Genomic DNA, 20550 nt, shown 5'->3' with positions numbered 1-20550 from the left:
AGTGGGATACCTCACACAGAGAGCAGCATACATCCACATCGGAGGAGATTCAAGACTGCTCGACGTACTCAAAACAAGATAAGAATGCTTTCGGGAATCCCCTTTCCCCAACTGTTGAACTTTAATATACAATATTATCTTTTACACGGTATTTGATGTGTTTTGCCAACTAAATCACATGATTACTATGATTTGTTTAAGATATATTTTTCTAATATTGATACACTTTTTGCCACAATTAGATATTTTTCACTTTTTCACCTTTTCACAAGATAGATACCCCTTGTATATAATTAGATGGACACACACCACTGATTTTTTTTAACTGATACTTTAACTTTTTAAAAAAATAATTATACACTTATATGAATATATATTTTAAAATATTAACTTTATAAGATTATAGCGCACGGCTCTTGAAGCGCACAAAATGTATTTTTTTTTTAGATATATTAGTCTGCCTTGATTTCACCTGCAGCTCTAGATGGCAATATCTAATATAGCAATTATTATATCAATGCAGATGAGAATCATTATTTTTTGTTAAACCTAATTTTCAATAATTGATTGATGGTCTTAGTAATTCTGGAAACATAAGTTATGTTTTGTTTGAAAGGTAATATGATTTGTTTTAGCATGTGTTACACGTTTATTTGTTATTAAATAAGAAATGTATATTTCGCACTGCATATAGAGACTAAAGTATTTAGCACAATCTGCCCTGATCATCAAACAGAAATTATAATTTTTTTACATTATACTATTATTACATATTAAAAACTACTGATTGCCAAACTGGTACACAAATCTACACTAGGTTGATCAAAAACAAAATCCTCATTGTTTTGAACGGAATTCGTTTTTGATGATACTGTACATGTGGTCATGTGTGTTGCTCTGGTATTACCTAGTATTTGAGCCCGAAGACTTTGACATGCTGTATATCCCAATATGTTTACATACTAATGAAAGGATAAGGGACTACAGTATATATCAGGGCAACAGTGGAACAATTCTGAAGCAAACCCATAGAAGCAGATGTGCAGTATAACAAAATCCTATCCAATTTAACTGGATTTTTCCTTTTATATATGTGGTACACATTTTTTGCTCCACAATTGCACTACTTTTCCTTGATACATAGATCTCTAATGTTTGAAAAGATGAAGGAGGCTGTGGGAGATGGATATCGAGGTCTCCCAGCTGCAAAATAGGGCAAAACACTGCACCATATTATCAAAGCAAGAAATCCTGTTCTATCCTATGGGGCCTTACTTTTTTTTATCAATCTGGTGTTCCATTTGCGCTCCTGACTTTGACACCCGTGAGACTTTGATATATATATCCTCAAAAATCATTTCCATCTACAACAATGGTGCTGGTTAATTAAGGGAGTTACCCCAATACATACGTAGACTGAAGCCCTAAGGGGTATAAGTATTAAAGGTGGTGCAATTCTGGAGCAAAAAGATTGCTCTAAATCAGGGGTAGCCAACTCCAGTCCTCAAGGGCTACCGACAGGTCAGGTTTTCAGGATATCCCTGCTTTAGCACAGGTGGCTCAATCAGTGGCTCAGTCAAAGACTGAGCCACCTGCGCTGAAGCAGGGATATCCTGAAAACCTGACCTGTGGTTGGCCCTTGAGGACTGGAGTTGGCCATCCCTGCTCTAATGTATCAAACACAAATATTCCCTTTGAAAGCAATACTATAATTTTCACGGATACTCTACATCTGATGCGCACGATTTTCACTCATGTTCTTGATACATATACCACAAATTTATATTTGCTGAACTACAATGTATATATTTTGGCAGCTGAGTCAAATTCTATTGAAATATATTGTCAATTAAGCTGGCATGGAGTCGGCAATGAGACTTAAAGGCTAAAGTAGTGGAATAAAAATGACTAAAAAGAAACCAATGAATTATACAAACCAAACAACTGCAGTGTCATCCTAAAGATTCGTTTATCATTCACTCCAAAGCCTTAACACCATCTCTTGTTTTTTTTCCCAACAATTAACCCAAAGCAACTTTGTCAAACAGTGTGTAACCTACACTAGATGTAGTATTCTGGGGGGAAAGCATTTGAATACTAGTTGTTCATGACGTGGTTGGCAATGTACTTGATAGCCAGCATCGTTTCTTCACAGGTAGCCTTGATCTGAGATTCAGGGAGGGCAAAGCCATATCTTCCTGTGTCACGGAGTTCAAATGTGTATGAGTACTTAATGCCTTGGTCATAAGCCCAGTCATCTGATCCGCCAGCAGCAAGGTCTAGGGTAGGAAAGAAGGAGCCAGTGAAATGTGTTTTAGTACAGGCATTTCAGACACTAAATATAAGATGCTTGATACTGCATATACTGCATGGGCAGTGCAACTCATTGCAAGAATGTGGAGGTAAAGCACAGCATTGTATAAGGGTGGAGAGGGGTCATTTAGAAAAATCTAATTTCTGGTGAAAAAAAATCATGTCAATAATCATTATTATGTCAAAAAATGTCAATGTAATCATATAAAAATCCTATTTTGTCCTAGGGTATTTTATTTTTTTGCTACAAATGTTTGATAAACAACATCAGGATAAGAAAAGTGTTACTCATTGCCTCGGAGACAGGTCTGTCTGCACTCAGTTTAATGCCAGCTCAGGCCCAGTGGACATGCTTAGGATGCATAGGATACTACTGACATGATGTATTGGTGTGCCATAATGATGCATTTGTTCTTGCATGCTGCTGACTGTTTATGCCGGGTTATACAATGAATTTTTGCCTGCACAAGCCCCTAACCTGTAAAGTTTACAATCTATTTTTTTGGTGCCTGAGGCACAGGGAGATATGGTGATTTGCCCAAGGTAACAGGGAGCGGACAGTGGGATTTAAACCAGGTTCCCCTGCTTCACACTCAGTCTCGTTGCTCTCAGAGGCGGTGTCTTCACTCACCGAGTCGCTCCTTCAGCCCCATGTTTTTCATACACATATTTAGTACGTTTGTATATTGAAATATAAAACAACTTACAGATTGTTGTGCCTCCAGGGCCATAAGTGTACTTGGTTCCATACAGTGAGGTCAGCTGACTGACTGCTCCTTTGGCAACATTGTTCTGAAATAAACATGAAGATGTTATTTTTATTTTGAAAAACATACATACATACATACATACATACATACATATATACATACATACATACAAACATACATACATACATACATACATACATACAAACATACATACATACATACATACATACATACATACATACATACATACATACATACATACATACATACATACATTTCCTTAATTCCAAAATCATAAGCTTGACAAAAAAAATTGCATTTCCATGCATTTGGGTTTGAGGATTTTCCAAAATTTGTCCCACATTCCTTAATTTGATCTGAAATGTCTGATTAAATACAGTGAAAAAATGCTCTTCACGTTTTCACTAATGCCATTTTATATTAAATAAAAAATGTGTGCAGGTATTATTAAGTAAGTGTGGTATTTTTGGTCACTCATAAGCTTGTCATTAAAATAAAGAGTTAAAATCTACGCACGTAATGGAATATTTACAAATGATGAAAATCATTTGACTGATGACAATCAGTCGTGGAGTATCTTCTGCCGTTACGCCAGTTTCTTATCTCAAGCATGTTGCGTGAGATAAGATGTCCAGCAGTCTCTATTTGTGGCAGACATTATCTTTGTAAAATAGCCGATATGATGAGAGACAGAGAGAGACAGAGAGACAGAGAGACAGAGAGACAGAGAGAGACTTAGGCTGCGCTTATAGTGCCTTGCGACGTGATGTCGCCCCAAAACAAATCAACTGACTCCGTCGCAAGCGCTTATAGTAAGCGCGACGGAGCGCCTAAAAATTTTGATGCCGAGTACATTTGATTTTTTAGAGACAGTTGCCACATGTGACTGTCACTAAACCAATCAAATTGTGCGGCCCACCCCTTTTAGTGACGTCACTGGCCTTGTCACCAGCGACGTCGCTAAAAGTAAAATTATAACTTCCGCCGGTGGCGACGTGTGACGTCATCGGTCTCGTCGCCAGCACTATAAGCGCGGCCGTAGAGACAGAGAGTGAGACAGAGACCAACAAGTTTAGACCCTTTGAGTGATGGGAAAGCCAGCAGCACATGGAGAGGAGGAGGACTTAATAGTATCTCCAGATGTCCCTTCAAACCTCCCTCCAAATAAATTAGGGAGGGATGCTGGGCTGAAAAAGGAACCCGCCTGAGGTACCCTGGGAGATATGCTAATGTCTATGCAAAGTATATTTACATTTTAAAGTTATAGAAGCGGTTAAGAAAATGCGATTTGCAATAGAGAATACGTATTTTTTCTCACATTTTAATCAGCGACTTCTGACCATGCCAAACTGCACGGTTTGTCAATGGCAACGTCGGAGCTACTAGAATAGGACCCTGTGAAAGAGATGTCTTTCTGCCTGAGTGCCAAGAGTGCTCACTCACCAGCTCAGTGTGATCCTTTGCCAGAGAATAAGAGTAAGAGTAGGGGAACAGCAGCATCTGGGAGTAGGAGTGAATAGTCAGGTAGGCCTTGATGCTGGAAAGGTTACTGCGGATGAAGTTAGCCAGAGCCTTGCTTTCTTTTTCAGATTCAGGAACACTGCCACAATAGGTGTCATCACAAGCTCTTGATGAAGCGCCGACAGCTTAAAATAAATAAAATATTAGCCGATTATTTTTTTGAAACGTTTTATTGTATCTGCCATGTGCCTGAGCCCAGAATAAGAAAACATTAAAAGCAAAGTATAAATATATCCTATAGATCTACAACAAAATAACCAATGGAATATGCTTTATTGTATTGCAATTAGGGTATAATAATATTATATTGTAATTGTAGGGAAAATGGTAGGGAATATTATGTATATGGCTCTTTTGACATCTTTATAAATAGGACCCTTTTTTATGACTTATTCTTTATGGTTTCCCCCGTGGATGTGTTGCAATATAGTGTTTATATTTAGTACAGTTTTTGTTATTTATTGCAGACACTAGTGTAGCACCTTGGATAGGGGCTATGAGATATAGGATGGGGATTCACAGCATCAGTAACAGTAACCTTGTACTTTTCTCTCCAGAGCCCCTGTCCTCTGTTTGAGCTGTGCTGCCTCCCAGGCCAGCTACCGCTATCCTCTTTTACTGACTGTGGAGGCACAACATTTAATTTTTAATTGTAGAAGTCTCCTTTAATTTTGGGAGATGGGATGTGTTTTGCCTTTTTTTTTTTTTTTAATTTGAGCAGTCTCAGCCTCCGTCTGCACTTGGCCTTGTGCTGTCTTCTCCCCCCTGCAACAGCTCCCTCCAGTTGGCGTGTTTCCCTGGGGCTCACGTGACCTGACGTCAGGATCGTTTGGCTGATAAGATGTCGGAAGAAGCGGCCTGCGCGCTTCAGCGGTTTCACCAGCAAATGCAGGAGCAAAATGGCTGCCCGTCCCACTTGCAGCCACCTCGATTGCTCTTCCTCACCGGCCCACGGCGGCCATCTTGTCTCAGGGCTAGAATCAGATTGGGGCTCGAACTGGTACTACTGCCCTCTAGTCTAGCGGAAGACCCTAATTCTCACTGGAAGTGAACTGCTCCGCTCCGGTGCTGATTCAGCGATTATTTGGGTAGAAAATGGCCTCTGCTTCAACCGCAGGTAAGGGTGTATATGTCAGCAGGGGGGGGGGGAACCCCTCAGGATGTTTTTTAAACCCTGTCATTATGGGTATATCTGACACAGGCTCTGTGTCTCACCCGCTCAGAGATGATGGATGCAATCCCCGGGGTGAACTCTGTCGGGTTGCTCCAGTCTAGTAGTGGGCCCGATTCCTAAGGGAAAATTACTCTGCTCCCCTCCAGCGCCGCACCAGCAGTTCCCTGGCCTGACCTGGATTCGTTCTTTAATAATTTATTTTGGCATAAGACGGGAGGGAGATCTAAGCGGGTAATGCACTTCCTGAATTTCAAAGGGAGTGAGGCCTTTGTCGCAGAGGCAGCACACTGTACCAGATGTAAGATGGCTGTCGCGACCAGCTTCCCAGAACTTCTGCAGACAATCAGGTACCCTTCTACGGTGTTTTGTGGGAAATCGTGAATATTTAAGGCACATGTTCCCTTGTGTGCTGTTCGTGACAGATGGTATATATGGGGACAGATTGAGGGCAGATATTGTTCATTTGAGGGACCTTTTGCGAAGGTGAAAAGTGGTCCAGCTTGAGTGCACAGGTGTGCCGTACAATATATATATATATCGCTATATATATATAAACATATTTCAAACAAAGCAGTAGATTAATTACTCAGACTCTACAGACAGTATCTTGGAGAATCAAACATTTTTATTTTAGAATTGTAAAGGATATGCGAATTGTTAACTTATCTCACATTAAGTTTAATACACATGGGCTGATCCAATAATGAATGTAATTTTTTTTCTGCCTATATCTATAACGTATCTCAAACAATCCAGGAGGAGCATATATGGGACAAAGAGAAAGAAAGATACAAAAATTTAAGTGCAGATGTATTGACAATGTGGTTAAATGTGGAGTATTTTCTTGGCTCTGATGATCAGCCTACTCACTAGATATAGACGATTATATTGCAGTTAGCAGATTGGGCTGCTACCCATCTGTGGTGGATGCTGTGTGGGTCTTTCCTCAGGGCTTGATTCCCCAGTATGATGATAGTGTATAAAATGAGATATAAAGCACTACATAGTGCGATCAGGCTGATAATAAACTTTATAAAATAAGGGTATAAAAGTGGGCACTTACAATGTGCAAGATTAAAATAAGCATTTATCACAATAATATGTGAATAGCATGGGTTCACCGCAGCTCTCACCGCCTCCCCTGGATTCTCCAAGTCTCCTTCGCCTCCAGTCTGTTGTCAGAGCTCCTCTCACTGCATCTGATTGGGCGTGTGACGTCACGGCTGTTTGGCTGGAAAACTACGGATCGCCCACAGGTACAAAAAGCTCCACTCTACGCGTTTCGCCCAGTCTTGGTAGACTGCATCCGGCTTCGTCAGGATGCAGTCTACCAAGACTGGGCGAAACGCGTAGAGTGGAGCTTTTTGTACCTGTGGGGGATCCGTAGTTTTCCAGCCAAACAGCCGTGACGTCACACGCCCAATCAGATGCAGTGAGAGGAGCTCTGACAACAGACTGGAGGCGAAGGAGACTTGGAGAATCCAGGGGAGGCGGTGAGAGCTGCGGTGAACCCATGCTATTCACATATTATTGTGATAAATGCTTATTTTAATCTTGCACATTGTAAGTGCCCACTTTTATACCCTTATTTTATAAAGTTTATTATCAGCCTGATCGCGCTATGTAGTGCTTTATATCTCTTTTGATACACTATCATCATACTGGGGAATCAAGCCCTGAGGGAAGACCCACACAGCATCCACCACAGATGGGTAGCAGCCCAATCTGCTAACTGCATTATAATCGTCTATATCTAGTGAATAGGCTGATCATCAGAGCCAAGAAAATATTCCATATTTAACCACATTGTCAATACATCTGTACTTAAATTTTTGTATCTTTCTTTCTCTTTGTCCCATATATGCTCCTCCTGGATTGTTTGAGATCTGTCATACTTCTTGGAATCCGTGAAACAGGTCCCACCAGAGGGTTTGAGCTGGGTTATAATTCTTTTATTGCATAGCACTTATTGTGATTTTCACTTATTATTTGTACACTTAGCAATATTTTCACATTGAAGTTGTTTGCGCCTTCTTTCACTATTTTTCACAACATATCTATAACGTAAACAGTACACTAATAATTAATTTATATCGGTGTAAAAGCCCTAGAAAAAGGCTGATTATGGTAAAGTTCCATGACCGTAGCAGTATACTGTATTTTAGGATACTCTTTGTATGTAATGTATTCTCCTTTATAATGCGCGTTAAACAGGACAGGTTAAATACTATTGATATCTATGTTTGTAAACAACTACAAATAAAGATTTACAGTAAATTAATTTTGAAAATATAAAGACACTTACTGCACCACCCAGCATTGAAATTTCTGTTTGGATCAGTACCAAGGCAGCTGGTACCTGCGTTAGTAGAACGAGTCTTTCTCCACATGCGGTTCTGCAATGAAAATGTCAATTTTTAGCAAAAAGAAAATTATTCTGTTGGTATTAATATTAGCCTCTTTCTTTAGAATACTTACATTGGTCCAGGTATAAGCATAGCCATCAACATTCATGACTGGCAGGACATAGAAGTCCAAATTGTCGAGGAGACTGGTCATTTGGGCATTAGAACCATATGTATTGACAGCCTGTTGATTAAGCAGATAGATAAACTTCATCAGAGATGGATAGACAATATGTGTCCTAAATATATAAGCTTTTTTAACTAACCAGACATATTATATTAGAACAAAATTGTACCTACAGTGTCTCATTTCCAATGTTCATATGTTATATTGATAATAATTCCTGTGTACCTATAACATTTGGGTTGTAATAAAACGTTACTGTTCCCTAGGGGCAGCCATTTTTTGCAAAAATGTTCAATAATGTACAATATGAGAGGGTTTACCAAGTAATATATGTCTCTTTTAAATAAAATTGATAGTTAATGATGTTCCAACTTCAACTCAAGATACATGTTTCTCCATAAATAACGGGATGTAACAAATTCATATTTCCCTTTCTTCGTGATGAGCCGGGAACATGTGAAATGATCACGTGAATCACTGAATGGCATGTTTGCCTATTTCACATTCAGAAAATGCCTGTCTCTATATATGGACAAGTCAGATGCTTTGTGTTCATGATGTCTTTGTGTTAATTTGGCAAACAAAGCAGCTTGTGGTCATCAGGAGAGTGGTGATTATGTGAATATTCAATTAATAAACACAATACAATGAAAGTGGAAGTATTTTTGTATCAGGGTTTGTAGTAACCTAATCAATATGTGATTGTTGGTTAAATATTCCCCTTTGTCCAGTGGTGCTTGAGAGAACTGATACAGTATATCTATCACTTTCTTAGCATATACAAATATTACTTGTGAGCACATTCACATGTTTTAGACATTATCACAGCATACAGTGCTTCCACTGCAGCAAGGGATTCTGGGAAATGACATGCAAATGAGCACACAGTGCCACCTTTTGTCTCAAGACCACATTACATGGAAAACCCTTAAGCCAATGCATGCTGCTTTAAACACAGCTTTTAAACATAGCCTGGGATGAGATGCAAAGCCAATAAACCTACTCACAGACAGACTGTTTCAACCTTGTGGGTCTCATCAGTGTAAGGTTGGTTGTACTGGCTTTGCAATTTGAGACATGAGTAGGTCCTCACCACACATTATTTAAGTTATGGTGGGTGAAAAGTTGACTAAAAACCCTCCACCGTATAGCATATAGTATATCAAAATATTACTTGTGAGCACATTCACATGTCTTAGACAGGTCTGCAACCCTGCTTTTCGCCATTATCACCTGGCATACTTCCACTGCAGCTAGGGATTCTGGGAAATCTCTTTATATACTGTACTTGAAATTGCTTAGCTTGGTTAATGAGACTGTGGTTAAACCGGATGTTACTTACCTCTTTCACAAACCACTGGCAAAATGCAGGTGTGATCCATTCTCTTGCGTGGAATCCACAGTCCATGAAGACAGCTTTCTTGTTTGAACCACTTTTCCCAACCTACAACATAAGACCACAAACTCACAAACAGAGCATGTTTCCGTTTATTGGAAAGGATTCCCAACAACATGAACCAAGTGAAAACATATCACTACTGTAGGCCAAAAAGGCTGAGAATGTTGCAGAAAAAAATATAAGTATGGAACTTCTATTGCCAGACCTGAGAAAGAGAGGAGATCTCTTGAAAAATTGTCCCAAAATATCAATTGTTAGCCCAAACATAAAAAGGTTTACTTACTAAAGCACTAATTTATTTAGCACTATTGCAACGGGACCAACACAACTACTTCAATTTAATTATTAAATTATGCAACCTTTATATTAAAAAATATATATATATATATTTGTATTGTTTGTAAGCATGGAGTTAGATTCCTATTGTTTATGTTCCCTATTTAGTTGATTATTTTGGGGGGTGATGTTTGCTCCAGAACTGCACTGGTTTTTATTTAGTACATATTAGATACTGTAATACTACTTCACATAGGCAGCTTTGCAGAGTAATTATAATGTTTGGGATGTTTGTATCAATAAGCATTGGAGACAGGATGGTTTAATCTTTTTATTTTTTCAATTAATCAGGGTATTTAGGAAAATAGGGAGAAGTTACCTGCTGCATGTTTTATAATTTGATGTATAACATGTTGTATGTCTTTGCGCAGTGATGTTAGCAGACCAGCATTAATCTATAGAACAGACACAGAGGCCGCAACCATTGTGTCTAAAAATCTATACCACATATTTATTTATTTGTAAAATGTTTTACCAGGAAGTAATTCATTTAGAGTTACCTCAAGTTTTCAAGTATGTCCTGGGCACAGAGTTATAACAATACATGGTTACATTAAATAAAAAGGGTAATACAGTCAATTCACAGACATTTCATGGACAGATAGAGTTGGAAAATTGTGTACAGCGGATAAAAGGACTGGTGAGTTTAAGAATGAAATAGAGAAGCTTTAACATCACCAAACATCAGCAAACTGCAGCAAACGGCTCACAACCTTTAGCTGCCCTTTGGCTGTGCCAAAGGCTGTCAGCCTTTGTGGTGACGCAGACATATGAGAAACTGTTTCTTACCTATGATACAACTGTGAGTAGACATACGAGTGAAATGTGCCCAAACACATCTTTTTACATTGATCAATAGACCAGGTTAACTTAATTGTATGATTTGCAGCTTTTATAAAAAAAAACACCATTTATAAAGTTTCACCTAGTGAAACATGTTATCTACATGTTCTAATATAATTCTTGGAGTTATAACATATAGCCAAAAAAAATCATCATTGGGGAGTAGTTCGAAGAACAGGCCACGTGGGTATTAGTAAAGTAAATATTCTAGAATGATTTCACTTAACATATGAAGGAGCATATTTTACCGATTTTTAAAACAATACAAGTGTTAAGGTCGATAACAATTTTAAAGTGCTACTAATGTACAAGTCAGATGCTCAAGATGTCAGGTGGGGTGAAGTCACCACTAATGCATGTTAAAATGAAGTTACCTTAAGTAAATAAATAGGACGACCCTCGAATGAGGTTCCAATCTGGGAGCGTGTCACAAGGCCTGAGCTTTGAGCAGCGATGCTGGAAGACCAGGCATTAATCTATAGAACAGACACAGTTTTAGATACAGAGCTTTTCATTGCTTGTTTTCATGCAATGCGGAGTTAGACATTCTAGAATCATACCGTATCCATGTCATTGTACTTTTCATAGCTATGGACCGCACGGCTGTTACTATCACGTTGTTTTTCCAGGGCGTCCTGCAGATCATCAATCATAATTCTGTACAGAAAGGTGATTTAGAAAATGTAATATTAATCCAATCATTTTGGAACAGTCCAGTGAAATATACAAAAGTTGTATATAGAGTGCCACATTTTATTTCTATTCTAACGGGGTCGTTCCTTTTTGCTTTATTCTTTATTCGCCTTCTTGTGCTACAGGTAAGACTTAGCACCTCTTGAAGTATTACCGTGTCAAAATGGATATTTAAATTATCTGAGTTCTCATGGATGTTTCAAAAATGGGATCTTACATTTTTTATTTTTTTTAAGTGTCAAGATTTCCCCAACGCAAACATATTACCTTTTAACTGGATCTCATAGGCCAATAAAAAGTAGTCATTGAAACAGCACCTGCTGTGCTCCAGCCCATACGCTCTTATGCTATTTTAGCTGATTTTTCTGCATTGTTGCTGGATATATTTAGATTCCAGGGTTTGTGCTGACTGATGTGCTTGTAATACTGTATTGTTGAACATGCCTTAGGATTGACATCTTCCTTAAACAGTTTGAGGATTATTACAATTGTGCGCAGCAAGCAATATTAATTGAATGGAAAATACAAGCGTAAAAATATCAATACATTACATAACATGGGGGGGAGGGAGGGGAGTTCCCAGCACTCCAACACAATGACGATGGCAACACTGATTGTCAAAAAAAAAACATAATTTTATATAGCTGACATTTTGTGGAACAAACATCCCCTTATTCCCCTGTTTTTTCCTTTCCCTCCTCCTTATGTAGTGTCTCCCTTGGTTGGTATGTTTAACCCCCACCCCCTTTGGTTTAATAATAGCATGTTCTTGTATAGTGCTGCTAGTTTTACATAGCGCTTTACAGAGACATTTAGCAGACACAGTCCCTGCCCAGTGGAGCTTACAATCTATATTTTTGGTGCCTGAGGCACAGGGAGATAAAGTGACTTGCCCAAGGTCACAAGAAGCCAACACCAAGAATTAAACCAGGTTCAGTGCTAGTCAGTGTGTTTAAGCACTGAGCCACAACTTCTCCCTATTGCTTGTAAATTAGCTTACGTTATTATCTGTGTATAAGCATGGATGTTTGTTCCATGAAATTTCAGCTATATAAAATTACGGTGTTTTTTGACAATCAGTGTTGCCATCATAATTTTGGAGTGCTGGGAACTCCCCCCATGTTATGTATTGTAACTTTGGAGGAAATTAGGGTTCCTCTTTGTTCCGTGCACCATTTCCATTTTTATCTTTCGGTATGTTTCATTTTTAGGTGCTGCTAAAAACTGTATACACTCTAAATATCAAATGCATGTTTAATAAAAGTTACACTAAAACTATTCCAAAGTGCCATGTGTTTTAACTACACACTGGAGGAAAACCAGAACAAACATGTTATATTATTTACCTTTCAAACACAGACATTATTTTTCACATTAAAAAAAAAAGCTGTGTGTGCTGAGCACGCGCATAGTAAGTGAAACTTCTTTGACTTTTGTCACAGAAATTGTATTTGTGTTGGTGATGTTTTAATTAAAAATCAAAATACAATTTCATTGACAAAACGCAAATAAATTTGACTTATAATGCGCGTGCTCGGCACACATCCCCTGTATTAGCTATTTGCACTAAGTGTGAATTCCTTGTGTGTATGTGTGTCAGTCATTGTGTGTATGTGTGTCAGTCAGTGTGTAAGTCAGTCAGTCAGTGTGTATGTATGTCAGTGTGTGTATGTGTATGTGTGGGGGGGGGGTGGTGTGTGTGGGGGGGTGGTGTGTGTGTGTGGGGGGGTGGTGTGTGTGTGGGTGGTGTGTGTGTGTGGGGGGGGGGTGGTGTGTGGGGAGGGGGGGGGTGTGTGTGGGTGTGTGTGTGGGGGTGGTGTGTGGTGGGGGGGTGGTGTGGTGGGGGGTGGTGTGTGTGTGGGCGTGGTGGGTGTGGGTGTGTGTGTGGGCGGGGGTGGTGGTGTGTGTGTGTGTGTGGTGGGGGTGTGTGTGGTGGGTCAGTCAGTGTGTGTGGGGGTCTGGGGGTGTCAGTCAGTGTGTGTGGGGGTCTGGGGGTGTCAGTCAGTGTGTGTGGGGGTCTGGGGGGTCAGTCAGTGTGTGTGGGGGTCTGGGGGGGGGTAAGTCAGTGTGTGTGGAGGTCTGGGGGGTCAGTCAGTATGTGTGAGGGTCTGGGGGGGTCAGTCAGTGTCTGGAGGGGTCAGTCAGGGTCTGGGGGGGTCAGTCAGTGTGTGTGGGGATCTGGAGGGGTCAGTCAGTGTGTGTGGAGGTCTGGGGGGGTCAGTGTGTGGGGGTCTGGGGGATCATTCAGTGTGTGGGGGTCTGGGGGGGTCAGTCAGTGTGTGTGGGGCTCTGGGGTGGACAGTCAGTGTGTGTGGGGGTCTGGGGGGTCAGGCAGTGTGTGTGGGGGTCTGGGGGGGGGTTAGTCAGTGTGTGTGGGGGTCTGGGGGGGTCAGTCAGTGTGTGTGGGGGTCTGGGGGGGTCAGTCAGTGTGTGTGGGTCTCTGGGGGGGTCAGTCAGTGTGTGTGGGGGTCTGGGGTGGTCAGTCAGTGTGTTTGGGGGTCTGGGGGGGTCAGTCAGTGTGTTTGGGGGTCTGGGGGTCAGTCAGTGTGTGTGGGGGTCTGGGGGGGTCAGTCCGTGTGTTTGGGGGTCTGGGGGGTCAGTCAGTGTGTGTGGGGGTCTGGGGGGGTCAGTCAGTGTGTGTGGGGGTCTGGGGGGGTCAGTCAGTGTGTGGGGGTCTGGGGGGGTCAGTCAGTGTGTGGGGGGGTCCGGGGGGTGTCAGTCAGTGTGTGGGGGGGTCAGTCAGTGTGTGGGGGGGTCCGTCAGTGTGTGGGCGGTCCGGGGGGGTCCGCGCGGGTTGCGCCCGGGTTTTTGTACCACCGCTTCCTGGGGGGCCCGCAAACGCGTCACTGGAGGGCTGAATGGTGCCGCAGCCTGCCGCTTCTGCGCATGTGTGGCGTCCTTCAGCGGCGCCATCACAACTGCGCATGCGCGGCATGGCAGCGGTAGTGGAAGTTAGGCGGGCCCATGTGTGACTGAGTCTGTAGCTGGGAGGTCCCATTCAGGTTAGGAAAGGGGGGGGGGCTGTCCCGGTCGGGTGGTCTCTGCTGTCCCGGGCAGCAGACGGGGAACGGCAACACATGTCAACAGCTGATGTCAACAGCCGCGGCAGCGGGCGGGGAACGGCGCCGCTGCCAACCGCTTCTGCGCATGCGTGGCTTTCCTCCAGTCCCCATGACTACTGAGCATGCGCGGTTTGGCAGCGGATGTGCGGGGGGAATGGCGGCCGTTAGGAGCGGCGCCAGCGGCTATCGCCGCCGCATATGTCATCGGCCATGTGGGGGGAGCAGCGGCCGTTAGGAGCGGCGCCGGCGGCTATCGCCGCCGTCGCTGCATCTGATTTGTGGAGCGGGTGTGATGTCAGTGTTGGGTTTGGGCTGAGCCAGAACACAGCCCGGCCTCAACTGCCAGCACTGACATCACATCCGTTTCATTTCTGTCTCCACAATCCATTTTTGCCCCAGTTCGAATGAGGCGCCACTAAGGAAGTTTCACTTCAAAAACTGTTTGTTTATTGTAGATGAAGCAACAAAAGCTAAATTCCTTTTTCCTTATTATGCCTGTAAGCATACGTAGTATTCAATAATTTATAGCACTGTAGTACAGTAAATCAGCAATAAATCAGTTCAGGTTTCATTGACTTATAAAGTAAATGTTTTGTGTTTATCATACCCATTGGAGCAGTATTTAATATTATGTAGCAATGTATCCTTTTACTAAACAGACCATAATGGTTTGAAGGGCACCAGTCCCAATGATCAGGGCTCAGATAGAACAGAATATTATTTTTGCAATGATAAAGTTCACTGATGTTGGGGGTACTCAAACAATAAACGCTGTGTGAGACTCAATGTATAATGCCCGTGTGGAAACATAAAGTCATGTGTGGGTCACTATGAAAAGCTGACTGACCTAACATATATACCATGACAGGCCAGTCAGTTAAATCAGTGAGACAAGCATGAGCTATATGGAAATGAAGGCATAACCGGCAGAGTACTCACGAATACAGCAACGCAATCCCCAAGATGAGCGTGCGTCACGCTGAAGGTAGCAAGAAGAAGCAGTCCGTGAAGTCCGGAAGCGGAGCACAGCGACAGTGAAACAAACAGGGGCTACAATCCAGCAGAAACATTAAAAACCTTTAATTGTGTGGTGGTGGTGGGGGGGGGGGTCAGAACAAACCCTTTGGGATACGTCCCGAAACGCGTCAGAGTTTGTACTGATCCCCCCACCACCACACAATTAAAGGTTTTTAATGTTTCTGCTGGATTGTAGCCCCTGTTTGTTTCACTGTCGTTAAACAGATCATAAGAAGGTATTGATAAGAGTTGAACTTACTCGTATGGCATTCCACTTTGCTGAAGAAGGCTCTGCACATCGTAAGTGAAATGGCCTTCAGCGCGGAAGTCTGCCCGTTTTCCTGGCTCTACGAGTGACACAGAGTCGGGGACCCAGAAATCAAGCTAGAAAGATAACCAGAGAATATACTGAATATCTAGCAAAGCTTTTTATAAAACACTGCTGGTGATGGCACTTCAGGATAAGGATCTTCATTAGAAGGATTGCTCGAGTAGAAGGCAAAGGTATAACTATCAGACAATCACCGCTGTGCCAACTAGGCTTGAAAAAAAGAAGATCCTGAAAACCAAATAACGTCAACTTAAATAGTCACAGATAACCAATCTCTAGCTTTTGGAAGAAATCAGTCCAATTAGAAAGGGTAATTAGTTTAAATTGTGTTAAACAAATCATATACGTGTATTGATAAATCTGAAAATGTTTTATCCACTGGGCGAAGTGCACGGAAAATGTTGTGGTTCTATGCTTAGCTGCAGGAGAACAATATCAGGACGATTGTACTACGCTTTTAAACATTTTATGTGCTAGGAATTCTCTCCATAAAACACAAGTGACAGATCAATATATCACTAAGTAAAAAATCCACAAAATGCGAATCACCCTTTTTGGGATTGATCCGCTGAAATCCGTGGACCAAAGGAACCGACCGATCCGCTGCGGATCCAAATCCACCCCAACAATTCACCCATCTTTACCCACAGGGTATTTAAATAAACTATACAATGCACCACGGAATAGGGAGTAGTTTATAGAAAATGCTGCATCGACAGTATTAGGAATATGTTGGGCTGTTGTGCACATCTTCATCTCTTTCTTGATGTGGATCTCCTTCATTTACTGTAATGTGATACAAGTTACTCTATAAATGCTCACCTAATCCACCTGATAACTAGTGGATCATTTTTCAAGTTCATAGAAAACAAATGGGCACAAAGGATGAAAATCTCACCATGTAAGTTGAAATGGAAACATTTTCACATTTGATGGACTTTCTCATGCTAAAGGTTTATTATAGTCATTTCAATGCACATATTCCATTATTGATGTACATCATACACACAGTTTTAGGAATGAAGATAGTAGGAGAAGGAGCGGCTCAGTGAGTAATGACACTGACTGGCACTGACAGTTTGAAGCAGGGGAGCCTGGTTCAATTCCCGGTGTCGGCTCCTTGTGATCCTGGGCAAGTCACTTTATCTCCCTGCGCAAGGCACCAAAAACATAGATTGTAAGCTCTACGGGGCAGGGACCTGTGCCTGCAAAATGTCTCTGTAAAGCGCTGCGTACAACTAGCAGCGCTATACAAGAACATGCTATTATTATTATTATAATAGGAGTAAGGATTGCCTGGCATTCCCTGTCCTCCCTGTGGTCACTGACTGCCTCCTCCTCCTCCTTCAGAGATAATTAAAAAAAATGTCATATTGCCATGTCGCATTTCCTGGAATACTGTTTTTGTGTAGTTCAGCAGTTTTTCTGCTGTTAACCACTTGTGTTCTAACAGTGGCTGCAATCCAAGCGTTAGATGCCTCTTGCCATTGAAGGGGGTTATGAGAGGATTAGAACTAACACTATTAATGGCTTCACTGTCACCACATACATTATTGCTGTTTCCAAAACACAAGGATAAAGGCTTGAAGTCGGATTATAAATCAGATAAAGGGTCCCTGAAAAGTTCAATAGAATCACAGCTGACAGAATGAAGGTTAAAACAGTAACGTTTTTATGCAATATCATGAAGGCAGTGCCGAAGCCTACAAAAAATCTCCAGGTAGCTCAAAACATACAAACTTTGATCAAGTATTCCAAATAGACAGTTACAATTATTCGTGGATAATCTAAAACCTTATTATATACAATGGTTTGTCTAGATCCCATGGGTTTTTGGTATTTTTATACTGTACATTTAGTTTTTTTTTATTTTATATTAGTTTTATAATTAGTTACGAACACTTTGGTCATTTAGGTTGCAAAATGATGTGACCAGATGTGCATCAAAGTATGGGCCTGCATGACCCTTAAATGCTCACCTGCTGCAAAAGTAATTTTGCCACTGATGGTGTTTCACAAAAAAAAAAAAGGTAATAATAGTGTGTGTAAAACATGGAAGACATTGGTTGGAAATTGGCACTTATCGGGAATTCCTCCTCCTTAATTGTCAGGCTGATCACATCTAACATGATACAGGGCCGGCTGGGAATATTCTGGGGCTCGTAGATATGGGGTGCGGGCTTCTCATCTTCTCCTTCGCCTTCTTTTCCTACAGGGTTGCTCATCATGGCGCCATCACGTAAAATGGCGTCACGTTGGCATGACAACAGGACATCCCGAGACGTCGTGAAGCTGTGCCGCATCGTGCTGCTATTGCAAGGTGGTGCTGGTGCTGCATTGCCATAGCAATGTGATGCCACATGGCGTCACGACGTCACAAAGTCCCATTCTCGTGGCAAAGCAATGCCATTTAACGTTGCGATGACATGTTGAGGGACCCTGCAGGGAGATGGCGAAGGAGAAGATGAGAGAGTTACAGAGGCCACATGCTGTCCCCTAGCAATAAGTTTAATTGTTGTGGGGAAAAGCACGGGTCTCTGTAATCGCAGGGCTCTGTGCCGAGGCACTGATGGAACCACCGTCAAATCGGCACTGAACCTTTAAAGGCTTTCTCATCCATGCTCTCTGCACCTCATTTGAGGGAGTAACTGAGAGATGACTACCCATGGATATATTAGCTGGAAGAGCCAGTTGGGATGCAAGGGCTTATAGCATTTTGAGTTGTGAAAAATAGATGGTGTGGGTTCAATGGAAACAATATATTTTCAAATAATAACCTAATCTAACCCATTAATTCACATCAGAAAGTATTTCAGTGTTTTTTGTTTATTACCTAGCATGCCACATGGGGATGCAGAATGTGTTGGCAGCTGAGAAATACACAATAATACTGATAGACATAATAATATATTATTCATCCACTGTCAAATTTCTTACCTATGACTCACTTATTCCTTTACTGATGTACAATGACAAACAATGAAATGCCAAAAAAAAGTATTATAAAATAATAACCATTACATACCATTGTAGTTTTGTGCCAAATAAACAATTTCTTCCAGTCTGAATATTAGGCTCTTGGGACTGTTGGCCACTTTAGAGATAGAGATAGAAGCTCTGGCATCTAATCAGCTTTTTGAGTTAGTAGAACAGGCCTTAACCAAGCTCCTATGGTTCTCTCAGAGGTAAAATCTCAAACTACTAAAATGAATTTGTCATTGGTAACAATACGTACAAGGCACCTCTAGAATTGAATATCACAAGACATCCCAAGTTACCGATCTCATATATTGAACAACCCACTCAAAGTCATAGAGCTGAAAAGGGTAAAGCTTTAAAACAAAGGGAAAATGCACGAGGCTTCAATTTCTTAAAGTTAAAGAGGATCATACCTGTGCTTGGCTGGCCAATGATGTGAGGAGTTCCACATGTTCCTTGGTTTGGGGTATTACTCGAAATACTTTCTCGCTTGAAATAAAAAATAAAACATATTTAAGATTTTTTTTTTAAATCTTCATTAACTTTAACCTTTTAAATGAAAAATGCATGTGAGAATTTCCTACCCATGGAAGTGTCGAGGCTCAGCAGAAACTGCTGCAATACTCGCAAGAATAAGTATATCCCACATGTTTCTTAGGTAAGGGCTTGGAAGAAGTAGTGCTCCTTTTTATACGTTGATCTGCTTGTTTTTGTCTCTAATGATTTACACGGCAGTACGCCCTTTTGACTTGTGATTAATTATAGCTATGGCCTTGTTGTATTTACGAATGGCTAGAACTGAACTTGTTTTTGTGCACCTGTGGAAAGTTTCATGGCCAACATAACACCGTGGAAATAACATTGCACCATCCAGACCCCATGAATTAACAACGTAACACAATACGCTCGAAATAATAGTATAGTGACAACTTACAAGTTGTGCTAGGGCAGCGGTGCGCAAACTGGGGGTCGCGACCCCCAGGGGGGCACGAGACAGCCGGCGGGGGTAGGGGGGGGCATGAAGTTTACAGAGGCCCCGCGCGCTTCCCGAATGCACTTAAATTAAGTGCCGGGTAAGCTGCAGGGCCGCTGTAAACCTTTACTTACCTTGGCTCCGGCGGCTTCCTTCCCGCGTCACTATGGATAAGTTGAACTTTTTCACTTTACTGTCACTAATCTAACATCAGTCTCCCAGAAGACTTGAGCAGCTTATAGTACGTTCTTTGTAAGTACATCAAACTTGACCTGCTGGAAAAATGGAGCTACACATTGCCAAGTTAATGGAGTAGTTATAAATCACTAAAAAAACAGTGTAGTACCGTATGTGTCACTCATCCAATCTTAGGCTTATAATATAGTGCGTGCTGGAGCGTGTTCCGGTGCGTGTACGGCGTTGCGCGTGCACGTGGCACAGGCATTTCGTGTGTAGAGGGTGAGCTGTAACGCGTTCGGCTATGGGGCGTCACAGTGCTAGGCCGCGCTGTGCTTGGTTCACAGCATCACGTGGCACGCGACAGCGCGAATATACAATTCTCTTGTACTTTCCCTGGACTACCGCGCCACCACTCACGGCCGTGCATGGCTAGCACAGCCAATTAGAATTGACACGCGCACGGTAG

The 20550-nt window shown here is 41.7% G+C and overlaps 1 protein-coding gene across 1 annotated transcript; it reads right to left on the bottom strand.

Moving 5' to 3' along the window:
• Window positions 1-1952: 1952 nt before the first annotated feature.
• Window positions 1953-19590, bottom strand: LOC142465930 (carboxypeptidase B-like). The gene is made up of 11 exons (XM_075570402.1): window positions 19516-19590; window positions 19345-19420; window positions 15881-16005; window positions 11410-11506; window positions 11224-11325; window positions 9614-9715; window positions 8218-8328; window positions 8045-8135; window positions 4488-4690; window positions 3021-3105; window positions 1953-2279 (listed from the first exon to the last, which is right to left on the bottom strand). The coding sequence occupies exons 1-11, from the start codon at window positions 19578-19580 to the stop codon at window positions 2098-2100; spliced, it is 1239 nt and encodes a 412-aa protein (XP_075426517.1). The 5' UTR covers window positions 19581-19590; the 3' UTR covers window positions 1953-2097.
• Between the last annotated feature and the right edge of the window lie 960 nt (window positions 19591-20550).

The sequence above is a fragment of the Ascaphus truei genome, chromosome 14 (genome assembly GCF_040206685.1).
Source record: "Ascaphus truei isolate aAscTru1 chromosome 14, aAscTru1.hap1, whole genome shotgun sequence".
Classification (NCBI taxonomy): domain Eukaryota; kingdom Metazoa; phylum Chordata; class Amphibia; order Anura; family Ascaphidae; genus Ascaphus; species Ascaphus truei.
This window is presented reverse-complemented; position numbering and strand designations above follow the sequence as displayed.

Coding starts and splice junctions, on each gene's coding strand:
- LOC142465930 (XM_075570402.1), bottom strand. CDS start 19,580: ATGTGGGATATACTTATTCTTGCGAGTATTGCAGCAGTTTCTGCTGAG. Junction 4,691..8,044: donor TTTCAATGCTGGGTGGTGCA/GTAAGTGTCTTT, acceptor ATTTATTTTAAG/CTGTCGGCGCTTCATCAAGA. Junction 2,280..3,020: donor CCCTGGAGGCACAACAATCT/GTAAGTTGTTTT, acceptor TTCCTACCCTAG/ACCTTGCTGCTGGCGGATCA.